At 35.7% G+C, this 20,876-nt stretch overlaps 1 protein-coding gene across 2 annotated transcripts in view; it reads left to right on the top strand.

Annotated features, from left to right (window-relative positions):
* Window positions 1–20,876, top strand: part of DNAH5 (dynein axonemal heavy chain 5) — a 116,004-nt gene that overhangs the window by 54,451 nt on the left and 40,677 nt on the right. For both annotated transcript variants that reach the window (XM_041475929.1, XM_041475928.1), the window contains exons 37-51: window positions 54–241; window positions 813–1,007; window positions 1,689–1,823; window positions 2,535–2,642; window positions 3,331–3,484; window positions 5,091–5,237; window positions 7,591–7,832; window positions 12,500–12,676; window positions 13,090–13,294; window positions 13,779–13,921; window positions 14,641–14,775; window positions 16,296–16,418; window positions 17,462–17,675; window positions 18,300–18,523; window positions 20,515–20,710. In XM_041475929.1, the coding sequence (XP_041331863.1) occupies window positions 54–241; window positions 813–1,007; window positions 1,689–1,823; window positions 2,535–2,642; window positions 3,331–3,484; window positions 5,091–5,237; window positions 7,591–7,832; window positions 12,500–12,676; window positions 13,090–13,294; window positions 13,779–13,921; window positions 14,641–14,775; window positions 16,296–16,418; window positions 17,462–17,675; window positions 18,300–18,523; window positions 20,515–20,710 (2,586 nt within the window). The remainder of the gene's footprint in view (window positions 1–53; window positions 242–812; window positions 1,008–1,688; window positions 1,824–2,534; window positions 2,643–3,330; window positions 3,485–5,090; window positions 5,238–7,590; window positions 7,833–12,499; window positions 12,677–13,089; window positions 13,295–13,778; window positions 13,922–14,640; window positions 14,776–16,295; window positions 16,419–17,461; window positions 17,676–18,299; window positions 18,524–20,514; window positions 20,711–20,876) is intronic.

The following is a 20,876-nucleotide window of genomic DNA, read 5'->3' as shown; positions in this document are numbered from 1 at the left end:
AAAAAGGTTTAAAAATGTAATGGTTCTATGCTTAGTTGCTTTTCTCTTTGAAGGTCTTGCTCAATCTGGCTCCTGGGGTTGCTTTGATGAATTCAATCGTATTGATTTACCAGTGCTATCAGTAGCTGCACAGCAAATAGCAATTGTGTTGACATGTAAGAAGAAACGTAAAAAAAGGTTTATTTTTACTGATGGAGACAATGTAGAAATGAACCCAGAATTTGGCATCTTTCTTACTATGGTAAGTATTCAGTAAGTTTCTAAATACCAGTGATGATTGCACAATAATCGAGTCTAACTTGGTATATGAAGTGTACTTGCTAACTCTTATGTCATTCAGTTCTTAGAACTAACTCACTGATAGTTTGAGCATTGCTGCAAACACAGTTTACAGGGTCTTGTTTTGATAACGTCGAGCACATGCAACTAACAAATGCAGGCAGCACCATCAATACAAGCTATGTCAATTTCAGATTGCTTCTACGTGCCAAATTCTGGCTCCCAAAGTATGCTTTTTGCTACAATTACAGAAAAATTCCTATAGGGATATAGGTAGGAGTAGCTAGTAAAAATAAGACCTATAAGACAAACTCAGATTTGAAATGCTTACGTGGAACATTTTTCATATCTCATGGTTATAAAAGAGGCAAAAATTCTGTAGAGATATGGCGGTAATTCTGCATGGCAATTAATTCTGACATATGACTTAATACCAATGAATTATTTTTACCTACCAAGATGGCATATTCCTTTGCTGATTCTTCTGTTTGTACAAGGTACACTCAACTTCAACACCGTTTTTTCCTCTCCAGAATCCAGGATATGCTGGACGGCAGGAACTTCCTGAAAACTTGAAGATCAATTTCCGTTCAGTGGCTATGATGGTTCCTGATCGTCAAATCATAATTCGTGTTAAATTAGCTAGTTGTGGTTTCATTGCTAATGTTGTGTTGGCAAGAAAATTCTTTACACTGTACAAGCTCTGTGAAGAACAGCTGTCAAAGCAGGTGATTGTATTCATATGATGCTACCTGATTATTTTAGGGAAAAACTATCTATGGAGTCACAAAATATTTGTGTGAAGAATAAGGAAAGGTTCATGCTTACTCGTAAGCTAAGAGACACTTGCAGTTTAGTAATGCATCCCTCTGCTGTCCTGGAAGATGAACTCCTGCTGCAGGTTGTCAGTGCAAGGATGGGGCTTTCATGCAGAACACTGCTTATTATTTAGATTTAGCTTTAGTGAATGGTGATGACTGAGACAACTTAAAGCTTTATTATAGCCTTTGTTGGTCTTGTGGTCTCTGTTGGTCAAGCAGTGTGGCTTGAGAGGCATTTGGTTTGTGCTGTCTGTGCTTGTACAGATATTTCTCAGTTTCCAAGGGCCACAGAGAATTCAAAATAATACTGATAAAGTATTTCTCAAGAGTCCTTGGGAACCCTGTCTTGATTCAATGACTTATGATGACATTTTTTTTTCTGTCACACCCTAGATTTTAGTAGATGGTAGCTGATTTGAAAGTGAAGTCACCCATAGTCATACAGCCAAAGTTGATGGATGTTTGGAGGCATTTGAAACACAAGTATCACTTCTCCTACATATCCATCCATGTCTTAAATAGTAAATAAGAACTGTTTCATCCCTTTTAACTTGGGGAAAATCTTCCCAAACGTCACGTATCTTCTAGGTGCATTATGATTTTGGCTTGCGGAATATATTGTCTGTGCTGCGTACGCTGGGAGCAGCAAAAAGAGCAAATCCCACAGATACTGAATCTACCATCGTCATGCGTGTTCTGAGAGATATGAACCTGTCTAAACTGGTAAGTTCTGAGGACCTGATAAATGATTTAAACTGCACTTTGGAGCTATGTGATCACTAGAAGATTGTATGTGACCTTTACACCGAAGCTAGCTTGGAAATGTTTCATTCTGAGTGGAACATTTTGGCTGGGATGGAGATAAATTTCTCATAGTACCCTGTGTGGGACTGAGGAGGGAGTGAGCTTTCTGTTGCTTGAGTTTCTACCTGGGTTTAACCTTGAATCATTCAGAATTTTTTTTACATATTTTCCCTACCACCTTTAGAAGTCAGTAATAAAATAGATGTCTATGCAGAAACTTTGTGCTTAAGAATTTAGTCACTCTTGAAAGAATCTGTTATTCATAGTAATGAGTACCATTTCACCTGTCTAAATAGCTAGCAACCCTCTTCTGTTGCTGTGATACGTAATTTTTTTTTTTTTTACCACCAAATAAAATAGATAGTTTTCTAAATGTTATTGCTAAAATCTACTGTAAGAAATTCAGTCTGCATGTTAGTGATTTATTTTGGCAAATAGAAGCATCACATGATCTCTTTCTGCTGTGTACTTCTAATGTTTAGAGCCTAGAGGATTATATAGGTGGTTCCTTAGGTTCTCAAGCATTTCTTTAGTTCTTCAGGACTTAGGGATTGTTCTTTCTAAAGTTGATAAAATAAATAGAACAGGTTTTAATCTGTGTGGATTTTTGTTTTCCCCGATTTTCACTAGATTGATGAAGATGAACCCTTATTTCTGAGTTTAATTGAAGATCTGTTTCCAGATATCCAGCTTGATAAAGCAGGCTATCCTGAACTTGAAGCTGCCATTGACAAGCAGGTGATGTTTCTCGTGATTTGTGGTGCTCTGGCATAACTGTCATGAAGTGGCATCTAAGAAAATTCTTCTTGTAGAGTCTGTCCAGCTGGCAATATTATATTTTACTATTTAGAAAAAGTGTAAGCTTTTCTATAAATCTTTAGTATTGTTCAGCTTACTCTTCATGAGGTCACTGAATTGGGATTATAGTGTCCTATGGTTTTCTTGAGCCATGGTTACTGGGGTCCAATTTGAAAAATGCATGTATATGAGCTTGCCTTATGTGACCCAGGATTTAATATTTATCTAAAGTCTTGACAATTAAAATATTAATTTGAAAAAATATTTATTTAAAATTACATCTCTCTTATTTAATTTCCCATTATGTGATTGTAATATTTCAGTAGGGCCAATTTAAGAATATAATGTATATATATTATAGATATATTATATGTATATCTAATAGATAGATCACAATGTACATAGAGGCTGGTTTACCTTATTTTTCTGAATGCGTATTTGAATACCAAATATATCTTCTTTTTCCAACAGGTTTTTTTTAATATACACAAAGCCTTTACAAAGAGTATAATAATCTGTTGATGATATATCTATATTTATCTATCTATCTATTTATCTATATCTAAAGGCATCAAAATATATTTTGTACTCTAAAATAGTAATTTGATTTTCTGTCACTGTCTCTTAGGTGGAGGAATCTGGCCTTGTTTGTCATCCTCCTTGGAAACTGAAAGTTATCCAGCTTTTTGAAACCCAGAGAGTAAGGCATGGGTTGATGACACTAGGACCTAGTGGTGCAGGAAAAACTACCTGCATCCACATCTTAATGAAAGCAATGACAGGTATGTTAGTACTTATATTGTAAATTGTTACTGAACTGTTGCACGGTAAACTTTAAACCCCATTGTTTCTTCTCAATTGCTTCACTGTGAGAATATATTTCTGGAAGAATGAGTTTGCATGTTGAGGAACTTAATTATTCTAGTAGCTTAAAAATGTCTGACATTCAAAACCGTATGTTTCATGTCCTTTTGTCCATATTATCATACTTTTATCAGAAGTTCTTATTCTAGGTGGATTAAGAAAGAGGAATACAGTCTAGGCAGGCAGCTCAGACAAGTGATTAAATCATCTCCTGGGTTTTGCTGAGGTAATGCTGGAACCTTTTGCTAATCAGAAGTATTTATGTCTTTTTGAACACAGTGCATAAGACAGGGTCTTTGAAATATAAAATAACTGGTTTTATAATCATAAATTCCTGGTTTAGACAGTGAAAAAGTCTTCAAGGGTGTTAATTTTCTGTCCTGGCTGGAGGCTTGAAGACTGTGTCTGTTTTTTTTTTTTTTTTTGTCATCTGTATTTCTAAACAAAAATATTAGTTGAAGAATGTTTATTCAAATAAAAGGTCATAGCCTGGGGAGAAAAACATCTCTTTTGAGCTAAGCTTGTGTTATCCCATTTCACAAGTTGCTTATATGATTTTCCAGAAGTGAATAATTTCTGCAACAAATAGTTCAGCAAGTCTCATACAGGCAGTAATGTGCAGTGCTTAAGAAATACTGTAAGCTCTGCATTGCAGTGGAAATGACTGCTCCATTTAGGGGGGGAAAAAAAAAAGCATAAATAACAAAGTTGCATTGCACAGTTTTCCTATCTTTTTTTCTTGCACTGAGATGTGAACTACTACTAAGATAGAGTCACCTCACTCCTTTTTTCAAAGCTGATTTTCTCACACAACCTCATGAAATGTTAAACTGATCTGTCAGGCTTCTATCTTACATGTTAGTGAAATCTGATTATAATGAAGTTATTTTAAAATAAGTAATTTTTTCAGCTCTTTCTTTCAACATCTTACTACTGGCTCCTGATTATGTTTTAATATTGGGTTTTTTAAAGACGTCCAGCATTGTAGTTTTTAAGCTGTTGCTAGTGAGATAAAAAATAAAGGTTATATGGTCATTTTATGGCTAGATAGAATTTGTCTGTCTAAGAGAATTCACAAGAATATGCCAATATTGTATATTTTATCTGTTCTAAGATACAGGCAAGTGCACAGAAGGGCAAAATAATCAATCATCTGTCTGGTATTTATTCACTGGGTTTTAAAAATGTGCATCTAAACCAAATGTTTTAAAGCTCTATTGTTTGATAAGCCTTCAAAATATTAAACTAAACTTTGAATAAATTTCATCTTGCTGCTTTTCTGTTCCCAATGAAGCTATGAAATGTGAATTGAATAATCAAAAGTTTCAGAACTCAATTTTACTTTCTTGATGTCTCCAATTAATGAATTTCGTATAGCAAGAGAAGTTTTTCAAGTAAATACACATGTTCTTATAATCACAAATGCATATTAAAGCGTATATTTGGGTGTAATCAGTTTGAGTTTGTCAATTCTCTTACTGCTGAAAAGAAATGTAAAAACTAACTGGTGGTCTGCCTTTACAGATTGTGGACAACCTCATCGTGAAATGAGAATGAATCCTAAAGCTATAACTGCTCCACAAATGTTTGGACGCCTTGATGTGGCAACAAATGATTGGACAGATGGAATATTTTCAGCACTCTGGAGAAAAACTTTAAGAGCAAAGAAAGGTATTGTGGTGGGTTGACCTCGTCTGGATTCCAGGTGCCCACCAAGTTGCGCTACAACTCCTTTGCCTAGGTGGATAGGGGAGGGAAAATAAATGGGAAACAAATCATAGGTTGAGATAAGGCAGTTTACTAAAGTAAAATCAAAAATTTGCTTGCGCACAAGCAAAGAGGAGACAAAGGTTTGTTCTTTATTTCTCATCAGCAAGCGATGTTCAGCCACTTCCCAGGCAGCAGGGCTTCAGCACACGTAGAGGTGGCTCTGGAAAGCAAACACCGTAAACAACAGATGCTCCACCCCCCCTCCTTTCCTTAGCTTTTTGAGCAGATGCCATACGGTATGGAATCTCCCTTTGGATATTTTGGGTCAACTGGCCTGGTTGTGTCCCTTCCCAGGATCTTGCTGACCCCCAGCTCCTTGATGTGGGGAATATTGAGAGACAGAGCTGATGCTGTGCCAGTGCTGCTCAGCAATACCCAAAACACTGGTGTGTTATCAACACCTTTGCAGCCACCAGTGCAGAGCCCAGCACTGTTTAGGGCTGCTGTGGGGAAAGGAACTCCAGCTCAACCAGACCCAATACAGGTATAATGAAAAAGGCTTCCATTCAAAATACAACAAGAAAGAAACCTCAGAAAAAAAAAAAAAAAGCTTCAGGAAAACTTTATAAAGCACAGATTTTTTTTTTCTACATGGAAGCATTGGAAAATTGCTGGAAGAACTTCCGTCCCTTTTACAGTCTCTGTTCTAAATGCTTTGTGTTCAAATAGTGTAGTGTAACAAATACTACATCAGTGAATTTACTGAATTCTCTTTTTTGTGTATTAGGCCCTCATATTGAAGAAAAGTGGAAGGTAAAAGTCAGTTGCCCCAGTAGTGGTATCCTATAAAAATTTTGATGCTGTCAGGATTTCTACCTGTTCTCCAGCTGCCGTACTAAAAGGAAATAAATCTCATCATACCAATTGTGTCATAACAGCTAGCCCTTCACATATCCTAGTCCATCTCAAATGGCACTAGATAATTCTATTTAGGCAGCCAATTTCTGCCTAAAATTATGCTGACATATATTCTTAGACTGCTATTTTAACTAAATGAATGTCTTTGAGAGTTTGATGCTAGATTGTTTCTTCCTTTTTTTTTGTTTGAAAATTAGTATATGATCTTATCATTACACCTTAGAAGAAAAAAATAAAAGAAAATGCTAACACTTGTTGCACTATTTTAATACAAAAATTCTTAGTCTTCAGAAATACAGATACTTTTAAAATAGAAAACACTTTTCAATTTAATTTTGATAGGCTTGTTTCAAATCTAGAAATGTAATACCCTTGAGAATGTAACATGGCATTAACTATTGATTTTTTTATCTTTTCCTTCAAGATGAAATGTGTATTAGCCCACTCATAAGACTTCCTCAGATTTACTCTGTAAGAGTTCTGTAATATCTCTTTATGAGTCAGACTCCAGACTATCTCATGCTTGAGATGCCTCAACTGTAGCTATAAAAACCCTCATATGAGAAGTTTATCATCTGTTTCATATCTCCTTGGTTCAACACTAGCAAAGCTCCAAGCCACCTAGGCCTTCATGATAAACACTGACTCTGAAGGCAGAAGGATCATCTCTGGGTAAAGAGATGTCTAGCAGTGCATGGTGGGGCTGTCTGCTCCCTAAGGGGTGGGCAGCCAGGAGCCAAGGTGGGATCTCTTTCCAGCCAGGGTCTGTTGCTCTGTACCTCAGCGAGGCAAGGAAAACAGACCTAGGCCCTCGTAGGAAATAGAAGCAGGCTTTAAAATACCTTTCCATTAGAAAATGGAAAACCTTAAAAGGAAGCTGGATCAAGTTTAGGAATAGAACAAATGACAGGAATCTTCCCCTAATAGACCTCTTATTTATGACAGTACGCATGCTATTTGAAAGAGTGATTTTTCAAGAGTTCCTTCCATTTAATTTCTCTACGTTTATAAAACTCATTGAAAACGAATGGTGTTTAAATATATCTGTAGTCGTTATCTTCTTTATGTCGTTTCATGTAACTTGAAATAAACCTAATTTATTACTGTCTTGAATACTGGATCCATAAAGCTCTATTGGAGTATTAAAAACTGGTGACTTATGCTGATGGCACTTTATGCACTGAAGAATGGGTAATTATTATGTATAGGTGACAAAATGAAGTACCCAACTGAAATTGAGTGATGGAAATAGTAATTGTATTAAAAAGCTGAGATCGTAGCTGTGTGCATGAATTCAGAATAAGTTAAAAATTTGTTTGCAGAAATAAGAAACTGGTCCTTGAAAGAAACTAGCACTTCATCCATAGGTCCTTTTATCTGTTGTGTTGCATTATAGGTGACCACATCTGGATAGTTCTTGATGGTCCAGTAGATGCTATTTGGATTGAGAACCTTAATTCTGTCCTGGATGACAACAGAACTCTCACACTAGCGAACGGTGATCGGATACCTATGGCACCAAATTGCAAAATAGTCTTTGAGCCTCATAATATCGATAATGCTTCTCCAGCAACAGTTTCAAGAAATGGGATGGTGTTCATGAGCTCATCAGTTCTCACCTGGAGCCCTATCCTTGAGGTAGAGCAGCTAAGTGTCTGTATATGCATTGAAAGTTTTACTGGTTACTTCTTCAACACTTCACTCATTACTGTAGGACCTGTTTTTGTGCCTTTTGCTATGAAATCCATTTTCCTCTGTATAAACTTTAAGTCAGTACTTAAAATAGCAATGTTTCTGGTAGTTTGTACAAGAATGAATAATTTTTTTAAGGAACATAGTTAACATATTACACTTTAAAGAATATGGTAATTTTACTTTGGGACAAATTTGTAATTAGAAGTATTTTATGCAATTGAAAGACAACTCAGTTTTTAAAACATTAACTACCTGGTAGCCCATAGTACAGCTTCGGACCAAGGAGGAGAAAAGAATAAAGTTGATTCAGGGAACTTGAAATGCTCAAGAAAATAAAAATTCTCTTGATATTTCTTTAAATTTATTGCATTTGCAGAAATAAATACAGCATCAAAACATGTAATTTTTAAACTGACGTTGTTACTTGGTTGTCTGCTAACATTCCTAGAAGCAAAATATCTGAACAACCAGGCAGTAGTTACTGTCTCTCTGGCATGGAATGAATAATTCAGACAAGCAGAACATATTTCAGATGTATTTTAGAGTCAAAACCCATCATATAACATGTTGAAATATATCAAAGTGATTTATAAAGTCTTATTTTTTTCTTTTATATGTCATCTTTCATCTTCCAAAACCTAGTAAAAATAAATCCTAATCTTGACAGAATGCTTGTGACAATATAGTGAATGACAAATTCTTAGACTTGAGCAGACTTTTTTTTTAATGTAGCAAAAATCTTGGTGAAGATGAAACATGAGAGTTCCCAAGAATCTACCTAATGTTCCATAGCAATATATTTAAACAAAGCTTTCAGCATTTAATTCCAGTTTTCTTTTCTTTTAAAAAAACAATAGAGACAATAGCGGTTAAAAAAAGGTGGTTTTTCATTTTCTTCTTGCCTAGGCCATCTTATTGAGAATGCTTGGTTAACATTATTTTGCTTTGATAAATGTGGTCGGGCTCCTGAATATCAAAAATGAAAACTTTCTCCTGCATGACTAAGATACTGATTGCTGTGATCATACAGATAATTACTTAATTACTTTCCCCTGAAATCCAAGTAGTATCTGGTATATTTCACTATAATCCCAAATTAAAATCCTTTATATGGGCTTTAAACTTTAATTTGAAGATGGAATTATTTCCTGTTTATGAAATGGGAACACCATCCAGGAGTTTGTAGTGTATTTGTTTCCCTTTTTTCCAGGCTCAAAAAGACAAAAATTTATAGGTTACTATGACCTAACAGACTAAATTTTACTGTCCTCCATTCTAATATGTATCGCATGAACAAATTTTTAAAAATATATCTTAAGATTAATGTCTCACAGTCCCATTCAGTAATTTCATTTTCCAAATCAAATAGAATACCATTGGAAAGTGCAACTAATCCTCACCTAGTTAGTGTTGCTTAACTAGTCCTATGAAAATACAGCTAGCCTCACATTAACTTTCAGATGTCAGCCTTTTGTAGTGATTACTCTATGTTATTCTCAGATTTCTTATTGCTTTAACCCGTAAAGAAATAGCTTGCTGTTTATAACTAGATTCCTTGTCCCTAAATCCCCGAGTTATCTGGCAACAGAGGAAAATTTGCCTGTGGCACTGCCTAGAACCAGTGTCCTTAGCAAATTAGAGGTTTCAGCCCGTGTAGAAATCAAAAGAGACAATATGCTGTAGTCCAAGACCTGAGTGCCAGGCAGTGCCTGGTGCCCCTCTTTGGGAATGGAGACTGTGGAGCTCCTCCGGGAAAAGTGAAGCCAGGGGATGTGTTTTGGTGAGCAGAAATTACCAAGGAGAGGAAGGCTGTAAACTTGTGATTTCTGGCAATAGACACAAGGTTTCTTTTTCACCTGCGGATCTGAAATGGCAGATCGGGTATAATGCCCTGAAAATAGGCGAGGAGCAGCAAGACCCACTAGGGAAGGCACCAGAATCCTGTTTGGCCTTAACCCATTAGGAGGAAAAGGAACGGGATTGTCATCAGATATTCCTTCCTGTCTTGGAAACCCCCGTGTCCTCTTGACTTTTTGTGAACTTGGAGGGTTGCTGCTTGTGAGGAATTAAGGGTTGCTGCAGAGAGCTGATACTATATTTTTCTAGTAGTGTCTGAAGCTTTTTCCATTTAGAATGATATTAAATCATGTGGAATTTTCTGTTCAGTCACAGGTCTCTGCAACACTTGAGAATCGTCACTAATTCATTTGATGAGTTCCTTTGCCAAGTCCAAAATATTTGTAGTCATGTTATGAAAATGTGTTTAACAAGTTTCCTAAAAAATTGGCTGGTAAAAGTTCAGTTTTACCAATGCAAATACATGCAGTCAACACAAGTGCCTTATGTATGTTCACAAGTGCCTTATGTATGTTACTGCCAAGTTTTACTTTTTTAAAAATTTGTTTAAACTAATGTGGATACTCAGGAAAGTGTAACTGTAAATTATGCATCTAGGACAGTGGCTCCCCTGAGATTCTGCTTGTGTAGTTCCTTTCTGTGCTTGCAACACTGTATAGGGCCTACTGATGCTAAGTTCTCACAACTCTGCCTCCTTGCTTAGTTTGCAGACAACCACTTCTTGGATATTAAAACTGTGCTAAAGATTCAGTTGCAGAGAAAAGAATTTTATTTTGCGTTGTCACTCATGATTTACCTCCTCACTTTAAAGTGAGATGCAGGCTAAATTTAGGTGTGTTGAAGAGTTGTACAAAACTAGTTTTTCTTAATCCATAACCTTATGGGGTTTTTTTGTGAAATATTTTGGTGATAGAAACAGACTAAAGGAAATAAACTGTTTTTAAAACAAAATTTGGATTGCATAAACAAAATTATGTTCATTTCACCATAAAGTAACTTTTCCAACTTCCTTTTCTTTCCCCATTATAAAATTGGCTATGAAATTGCAGCGTATTGTTATTTATAATTTTATCCAATAACGTTTCTTTGTTTTTTTGGTTTGGTCTTACATCATAAATAAAATATCTTGATGGCTTTTTCAGTATGCCTCCCTTTAAATCTATTTTGTAATGCAATACACTTCATATTCCAACAGGTCAGGGTAGGTGTTAACCTTGCTAATTCTCAGGTGTTGAATGAAATGTAGTATTTGTTGATATTTCAGAAGAACCTTAAAACATGATTAAAGATAAATATGGGTAACTCAGGAAGCTGTTGTATATATTTTTATTTTCAATCCTTACTATTTGCAAACAAATAACTATAGCTGCCTACTTGGATGCATTATTTTGACATGTTCAACTTCCAAGTTTAGTGAAATAGTTCTCAAGTTCATGTTGCAGTTCTCATGCAGTGGGCTTCTTAAGCAGTTTTTGCAAAGAGATCAAAGGTATTTGATCTATTACTCATCAACCTTCTCCAAAGCAAAAGCATCTTCTCAGCTTTTCTACTAACCCCTAATATTTTTTGAACAGTCAGTGAATTTTGGATATCTATCTTAAGTACTTCTGCCTTTTAATTTTTATCACTTTGTTTTACACCTACCTATTTCTAGAAAGGTTTTTTATATATAACCTTATTTGTAATCAGTCTCAAAGTTTATTTACTTTGGGAAGTAAAAGTAGAATTTCAAAATATTATGAAGGCAGTAGAAAGAATCATAGAAGCACAATATAGTAGAGTTTGGAAAGGACCTCTAGAGATAATAGTGAGTACAACATTAGTCAAGTAAACCTAGAGGAGGTTGCTGAAGTGTCCTGTTGAGTTCTGAGATGGAGACTCCAGGAGCTCACTGAGAAGCCTGTTCCAGCTTTAACTTCTCTCACAAGAGAAAAGCATCCTATGTTTAAAGCAAACTTATTTGATTTCAATTCATTCCAAATTTTGGTTTGAGTTTTGGGGAAGTATCTGCAAGTGTTTTTGCTGGTGATTGTATTTATGTAGAAAATAAATTTATGGGATGTAAACGAGAAGTATTCTGCCCTGCAGATGAGAGAAAATGTCAAGATAACTCCAAGAATCATGTTATTACTTTGAATTAAAGGCGTCAAAGAATGAATCATATTCTGTAATCCTAAGAAATGGGTAGTTTACTTAGGTTTTGTTTATCCATCATTACAGATACCAAGATACACAATAAGAGCACTACACACACCAGCACACCTCCCCTCTGATAGCCTGATTTTTTTTGGAAATCTGACAGATCTTTCAGGTTATCCTCTATGTCTGCTAGAAATAACGTATAGATAGAATAAATCAAATTTGTGTTCAGTACATATTATTTGGTTTCTTTTCAGAAGCTGCCTACTTGGATGCATTATTTTGACATGTTCAACTTCCAAGTAACAATGTTTTTGGATACCTGTCACAACTGTTGTGATTAAAAATATTCAAAAAGAATGATTTTTGTGCTGTTGAACACAGTCTTTTCAGTTCTCTTCATCTTTAACATCGAGTAGGAATTGGGTAAAATTTGACCTTCTGTTAATTAAACCCTGCCCAATGAACAGGGAAACGTAACTTCACCCCCTGCCTCCCCCTTCTCCCATTCTGCTCCCAAGAAGTCAACATTCCATGCTTCCTGAACCTTTTGAATTACTGCACTTGAATTTACCGAGATTTGCATTGGGAACTAAATTTATGCTTTGCAACAGGGATTTTTGAAAAAATGTTCCTTCCAAGAGGCTGAAATTCTACGTCAGCTGTATTCTTCATCGTTCCCGGACTTGTACCGCTTCAGCATTCAGTCTCTGCATTGCAAGACTGAGATGTTGGAAGCCTTTGTGATTATGCAGAGCATTAATATGCTGCAGGGCCTTATTCCACCTAAGGTAGGTAGTGTGAAAGTTTTAACATATACTTAACATATTGTAGATAATTTTAAGTAACAAAGTTTTGTGGAGAGGGATTCTTTGATGACTTGGAATGTCAAAAGAGGAGGAAGGTTAGTAAGGAATGCGTTCTATTTCTTTAGAAAGTAATAGCTGGGATGTGACCTCTTTAATAATCTCACATTTGAATTTGATGTTAAGCACTGGTTTACGTTAAGCACATGGAGCATGCATCATCAGTTTTCCTTTTTTTATTTTTGGGTGATTTTTTATCGATTTATATTGATTCTGTCTGATCATTGAAGACGTCTTTAAATTTATGCATGACTGAAGACTTCTAACCTCATGTTACTAATTATTATCAAGTAGAGTTTTCAGGCTGTTGAAAATTAAAATGTAACTCAATCCTCCAGGAGCAAGGTGGGGAACTGACTCCAAAATACTTGGAAAGGCTGTACATCTTCTCACTCATGTGGAGTGTAGGAGCATTGCTAGAGCTAGAGGACAGATGCAAAATGGAATACTGGCTTCGAAAACATGCAACAGTAAAGCTTGATCTTCCCTGTATCCCAGAAGGCAGTGAAGATACCATGTTTGATTATTATGTGGCATCTGATGGTTAGTAACTCAGCAGGGTGATATGGGGTAAAATTTAAAAGTTATTTTATAATTGTGCTTTTTTTAGAGAATTAATTCAGACGTATTTTATAGCTTACCTTCTTTTGTGTCCCTTAGCAAGTTTTATTTTATGGCTATACTTTACTGATGGTGTTGTGTTTAGCTTTTTCCCTGTTTCCAGTGAAAAGTCGGAATGTGGATATATTGCTAAAAAAGCTGCATGGACTTGGTGGTGATGAATTGTCAAGTGAACATATAACCCTTGTCATTGTCAGAATTTATGTAGAAAAGAGGAGTAAGCCTCTTAGATACAACTTGAGGGATTCTATGATTATATGATTCTATAAATTTTAGTCTGGATACATAGAGAGGGATTGCTGTACGTGAGACAGAAGCATAGACAGATCAGGGAACTGAATGGAAAATAAAGGAAGTGATGATGCCTAGTATTTCTAAAACATTAACTTAATTTCTTTCTTATTAGGTACATGGATGCACTGGAATACACACGTTGAAGAGTATGTATATCCCAGTAGTGGTAGCCCAGAGTATGACTCAATTCTTGTGCCTAATGTTGACAATGTGAGAATGGATTTCCTTATTGAAACCATAGCAAAACAGGGCAAGGTACTTTTTCTATGGTTTCTATATCAAAGCACTGCCAACAGAACACATGATAAAAGTCTTGGATTAGCAGTGAAATATTATGTTAATGAAAAGGAAGAACTTTATGTTTTTTTTAGATATAAGATTGTGTTTCCAGAAACTACTTTTATGCAAATATGCTTGAATTCTTGAATAGTCACTGTCTCCAGACTTTGTCTTCCCCTCACCCCTTTGTTCTGTAGAGGAAATAACTGTAATTACAGCTGAGATCAGTCAGAATGGAACCAATATTTTCATGCACTGATGGGAGAGGGAGAAGCACATAGGTCAGGAGGCTCATATCTGACTCTGCTGATTGAACTCTGTCAGCATGGGTCAGTTACAGAATTTATGTAGCTTTAGGCTATTCTTCACCAAAACTGTGTCACATAAGCAATTGAAATTTTACAGATACTGAGTCTCTAGATGATAAAATCCTTTTTCAAGCAATTAAATCCTTTCCTTGTTAGTTTGATTGTGCTGGCTGACATGACCATTAACTGCAAATATTTTTAACTTGTCAGGCCTGCAAAAATCTATGAGACATTAACTATTTTACTTCTACATGTCTCTTGTTAAGAGTTCACTTTACAAAACTTTTCTAGTTTCTTTTCTGTTTAAAAGCTAAATGGGACTGTTGAGCCTTTGCCAAGACGCACAGCTCTTGTGTTTCATCTTATTTCGATATTGTCTTTGTCTAGGCTGTCCTACTAATTGGTGAGCAAGGAACTGCAAAGACTGTTATAATCAAAGGTTTTATGTCAAAATATAACTCTGAAAGGCACATAACTAAGAGCTTGAATTTTTCATCTGCAACAACCCCATTAATTTTTCAGGTATAGTAGTGATTAATCTTCTCATGCAAGATGGTTGGATTCAGAGAATATTCTGATAATTTGCCAGGAGGATGCTTCTGAAAGTGATTCTGAACAATAAAAAAACACCTGTTCAAATAGTCCAAGTGTTCTAATGTGTGATTTAAGACTTGTGTAAAAAATTGTTCATTTCAACGTTTTCAGTAGCTATTGAGCTGTTCTTGAGCATCTACAATAACATGCCCATTATTATCTTCATCATATTATGTTTTTGTGTCAAATAGATCCATTCTCACTAACTGGGAAGAGCTGTTAGATTTCACTAAACACCATGGGTAAAATAAGTGCTACCCACAACAATCTGTCATTAAAAGTGTGCTGTCTGCAATTTTAGTCATTACAATTACTCATTAAAAAAGTAACACATGCAGTGCAGCTGCTCTACATACAATTATGAATGTTTAAATCCTGAACTGTACTGCCTGTCCAAATTTCTACCAATCTAATTTGAATTATTTTAGGTATCTTTAATCTCCTGGCAATATATTTGGGGAATATTTTTAATGCAGTCTGGTATGCCAGGCCAAAGCACTGTCTGGGCTGTAAGTGCTGTCTATAAGCTTGATGAATCACCTATCATCTGCCTGTATAACATAGTAGAAATTACTAGCATGTAATATAATTTACAAACATGTAGTTTTGGTCTAAATTTCCTTAGACTTTTTCTTTGATTTATTGGGCTGTAAACAAAAAGTAACATATTTTTATAAAATAAATGAAGATTTGATTGGTGATAGGTGAGATTCTGATGATCAGGACATCTGAAATACATGTGCAAGACTAAGTCAATTCTCTGTTAACAATCTGGACCAAAACATTCTGTTATGACACATGCTTTAAAATTACTCTAGCTTCTTAAAATCTTGATCTAACTGATGGCACTTATGTGGACTGGAGCCTAGGCATAATGTAAGAATGCAGATATTTAGGTTTATACTGAAGAATAATTATGTATGGTTAAGTGAACTTTGACTCAGGATAGAGTAAATAAAAACTGGACTTTAAGAAGAACAGAGAAGTGGAAAAATGATGAGAAGAACAGTAGAGGCAAGTCTACCATTAGGCAAAATTATCTCATCAAGTGTATTTATATATGTGAGTTTAATTATTGATGTATGCTTTTATGAAGTACATTGATACCTGCTGGAAAGGTATTCCAAAATTACATCTTCAATTTAATCTTTATTGCTAGCAATCATCAATTTTGCTGATAAATGAATAAAATGAAAAAAAGTTTGAAACTCATTCAGATTTATGAAAATGTTAGGCATGGTCGTCTACTGTAGACACCAGCCTAGTGCTGTATACTTTGAGATTTCAGCCATTCTAGTTGAACTAGTGCAATTACCTCCAGTAAATGCCTTGTCTAAACCTCACTTAGTAAAATTCTATGTAACAGGAACATCAATATGCTTAAGTGATTGAGTCATGTATGTAATGAAGTGCTCTTTGTGACTGTGCTGCTAATTGCTTTTTAACAGCGTACAATAGAAAGCTATGTGGATAAGCGCATGGGCACAACTTACGGTCCAGCTGCAGGCAAAAAGATGACTGTCTTCATTGATGATGTGAACATGCCCATAATCAATGAATGGGGAGATCAGGTTAGTTTGTGGAAGAAGAAAAAAAGAAGACAAAAGGTTTTCTTTGTTTTTATGCTACACTGTAAAATTTGCTTCTCAGTCATTCAGAATATGGTAAATTTGATATGTAGTACTTTAATTTTAACAGTCTTTTAACAGTCCTTTAAAAGAACCCATCTACAATAATTTGTAAGGAATTAATTGAAAATAAATATGCTGACAGCAAGAAGCTGTTTGAGTGCTCCTTAGAACTTGCCTGTATAATTTTAATAATGTTTTTTTAACAACACTCATAATTAAAAGTAAGAAGTCTTTGGTACACAAATTGTGATAGCAAACTGACATTGTGGGCAATAATTAAAATACTGTGAAACCCAATAGGTAAGAAGTGTCTTCTCTGCTTCAGACAAAATGGAAGAAATCCTTTTATATATTGAAAAACTTGTTCTGAAGTACATTGCTTTGGAAATTAATGTTAGAATTTCTATAGGAGTATAGCTATAGGATGTACTCTTTGTGGAGTTTTTTCAGCTTGTCAAACAGAAATGTAGAGTATCCCTTTATGGCTAAAGAAAAGGATCTTGCATGCTTTTGTATGGAAATAGTTCTATTATTTCAGCTTGAAAACCACGCTTGTGATTGTTAATACAAATATTTTGCATAACTTGCAACATGATGCATTAGTTTGGGATTGATTGAAAAAAGATGCAAAGATGCATTAGTTTGGGCTTGATTAGAAAAAACTGGAAATTTTGTTTTAAATAGAAGTATTTCCAACAGCAATGGAAATCATGCAGCATTCAAGTGAGAGTAAATTGTCATATGAATGATTAGTTCTAAACAAGGGTATCCCTGTACTCCCATGATTTTTATCCTTAGATTTTACCAAATGTGCTTATTCCTTACAGTGCATTTTTATCCTGAAGCTAATAAGCAGAGAGTTAGGGGAAAAGATAGTATTATACACTTTGTTATTTGTTACATGTATTCCAAACATGTAAGTTTTGTATTTCTCTCAGTTGTATGTATAATATTTTCTTATGTAAAACCTGGTTATTTTACAGGTCACTAATGAGATAGTGAGGCAACTGATGGAACAGAAAGGACTGTATAACCTGGAAAAACCTGGGGAATTTACCAACATTGTGGACATTCAGTTTTTGGCTGCCATGATCCACCCTGGGGGAGGTCGCAATGATATTCCACAGAGGCTGAAGAGGCAATTTTCGGTGTTCAACTGTACTCTGCCTTCCAATTCTTCCATTGACAAAATTTTTGGTAAAGGGAAATTAGCTTTGTATTCATCTCATTTTTTGAAATAGTAGTTGATTTTTCCTTACCCTTCTATTTATACACATTATTGTTAAAATTGAGGCTTAATTCCCTTCTGATTTGTTTAGCAGCACATTTTTCTTCAGCAATCACTCCCCACCTGCAACATCATCAGTCTGTAAATTTTTCAGGTCCAGTCGCATCTGTAAAACTCTCGGTATGCGCAGATTTAATAAGAATGTCATGAAGGTACTGTTTTAGTGACAATGCTGGACAGTTGCTCAGGTGCCACTGCTGCTAAGAATAAGTGACTAAAGACTAGACTTTCACAAGAAATGGGATCATACTGATTTCAGCAGGAGATTAGTTATTCAAGGCCAGTGGAATCTATTTTGTCAGAAAAAGAACGTTTTAATGTGCTGTTAATTAAAGCTAAATAACCATCGAGCCGGTGGCAGAATGGTGTCAAGAATGGCTGAATCAAGATTTGAATATACACTGGAAAGCCATTTGAACAAATTTGGAAAGGTTTTGGGTACTGGAAAAACAAAAGAAACAGAAGCTTCAGATAATCATTGCTCTTGGTGTTGCGCTGACATGTCTTTGAGGTGGCAATCTTTCTTTCCACAGGTGTAATTGGAGAAGGACACTACTGTAGTGAGCGGGGATTTTCAGATGATGTGAAGAAAACAGTAGCCAAATTGGTTCCGTTGACACGCAGACTATGGCAGATTACCAAGCTAAAAATGTTGCCCACGCCAGCCAAGTTTCATTATGTCTTCAACCTTCGAGACCTCTCGAGGATTTGGCAAGGAATGCTGAACACTACATCGGAAGTGGTCAGTGAACCACAGGTCAGTGCAGCGCGTCAGTGACCTTGTTATAATTAGTGTAGGAAAGGGAATCTCAGCATTTGAATTTGCTTTAAAAAAGTGCAACCTTAGTGGGTTTTTTGAGGCAAAGGTGTTTTAGTCCAGCTTTTATAGTACCAACTGAAATTACAACTTTGTTTCAAAATGATGACAAAACCCACTTCTTTTGTCAAAACAGTTTGCTTCTATCTGATTTTCCTATTACTGACAAATGCTAGTTTATTTAAAAGAAGTGAGAAAATGTGAGAAGCAATGGACTTATTTTAACCCAATGAAAATGCTCAACTATTGATTAAAAAATTGAATAGTTCCTCCTCTCCATTACTGTCTTGAGACTTTCAGTCACTGCCTAATTTCTGTCTAACAATTGGTTTCTGGCTTATGGCTTAAAAGGAAGAAGTAGTAACAAGTATTAGTAATATTTTTTTTTCCGTAATCCATCTTTCTTCCAGTAAAATGTCATTCCTCTTCTAAATATTTTAAGGAAAAGTTATTTAGAGTTTTAAGCTGTGAAAGATGTAGTGCTGGAAGAGCAATGTTTATGGTAAACATGGAAAATTTGTTAAATATTTGGGTTATATAATCGCTTCACGCAAAATGTGCATCTCTGTCGAATAAGCTCCTGAATTCTACTGCATCTAAATTTTAAACTTCAGAATGGATTTTAATTTCTGCAGCAAAAACATGGAGCACTTAGATTTAATATATATATGTATATATACACACATTTAATGTCTTTTGAAGTGTAAAAACCAATTGGTCAAAATACTATTGCATAAATTTACATATTAGTTCTGAGACTTGACATAGTATGCATCAATTGTACAAAGTGCTCAAAAGGTCTTCAAGGAGTACCTGGAATTTTTTCTACTACTGTATGATAATAGCATAGGATTAAAACCAGTGCTGCTGGCATTAACAGCCTGTCAGGTTCTCCTTCTTCATCCTGTGACCAAATGGAGGAACTTTAAAGGTATATTGAATTTGGAAAAGGGATAATATAAACACTTAAACATTTTTCTTTGTTGTCATTCTCTAACTACTTTGGCTGTAGCATTGGGAATGATATCTGTGTTTGGCATGAAATTCTTCATGCCATGATGGTCATATTCTTATCCATTTTCTACTTGATGCTCAGTTAGAAAAGTGTTTTATCAATACATGAACATGTTAACTGGTATGAGATATGGTTTTAGGGCTGAGGAAATGAACTCTTCATACACCTCACTTAGGAACTCTAGATTAAGGCTTCATCCATAGTTACCTGAATATGATCTTAAATTGCTATTGGAAGAATAAGAAGCTCAAGGTATCTCTTCTGAAGAACCTCCCAATACTATTTATTTCCTAATGTTAATGTTATTTTTAAATTAAGAAATGAAGGCACAGCTTTGAAGTTCCTATAGTTTTTTCAGAAGCCAAGTTAGCTCCTCAGTACAAGAGAGACGTAGAGCTCCTGGAGCATCTGGCAGAGAGCTACAAAGAGAGTTAAGGGACTGGAGCACCTCTTTTAAGAGGAGAGACTGAGGGGGCTGGGCATGTTCAGCCTCAAAATGAGAAGACTGAGGGGAGACCTCATCAGTGTCTGCCAGTATCTGAAGGGAGAGCATCAGGAGGACAGAGTCAGGCTCTGCTCGGTGGTGCCAAGCAATGGGGCAACAGGCAGAAAGTGATTCACAGGAAGCTCCTCCTGCACATGAGGAAGAACTCCTTTACTGGGAGGGTGATGGAGCCCTGGAATTGGTTGCCCAGAGTGGTTGAGATATTCAAGAACCATCTGGATGCAATTCTGTGCCATGTGCTCTAGGACAACCCTGCTTGAGCAGGGAGGATGACCCCACATCCTCCGTGCTCAAGCAGGGTTGTCCTAGAGCACATGGTCCCTTCCAAACTGGCCCATTCTCCTTCTGTGAGTCTGTGAAATGCCCCTTCTTTTATATTTTATTTTATTTATTTTTATTTTTTGTATGTAGGTGCTGATAAAACTGTGGAAGCATGAATGTAAGTGTGTTATTGCTGATCGTTTCACAACCTCAGAAGATGTTGATTGGTTTCACACAGCTGTGGCAAAGCTCATTGAGGAGGAATTTGAAGATCCAAAAGCTTTGCTGAATCATGAAACAGATGCATTCTTTGTTGACTTCTTAAGGGATGCACCTGCAAGAACTGGTAAAGATTGACTTTAATAATCATGGAAATGACAAGAATAGGCAAGGGGATATGATAACCATAGATACTAAGAAAAATATATTGTAAACATTCATACTAAGTTTATGCATCAAAAGCGTCTGTTCTGTCCAGTGGCTTTGAAGTTAGTCTGTTACCAGCTGTGGCA

The sequence above is a fragment of the Pyrgilauda ruficollis genome, unplaced genomic scaffold (genome assembly GCF_017590135.1).
Source record: "Pyrgilauda ruficollis isolate IOZ18807 unplaced genomic scaffold, ASM1759013v1 scaffold37, whole genome shotgun sequence".
In the NCBI taxonomy this organism is placed as follows: domain Eukaryota; kingdom Metazoa; phylum Chordata; class Aves; order Passeriformes; family Passeridae; genus Pyrgilauda; species Pyrgilauda ruficollis.
The sequence above is the reverse complement of the archived record's forward strand: the minus strand, read 5'-3'. Positions and strand labels throughout refer to the sequence as shown.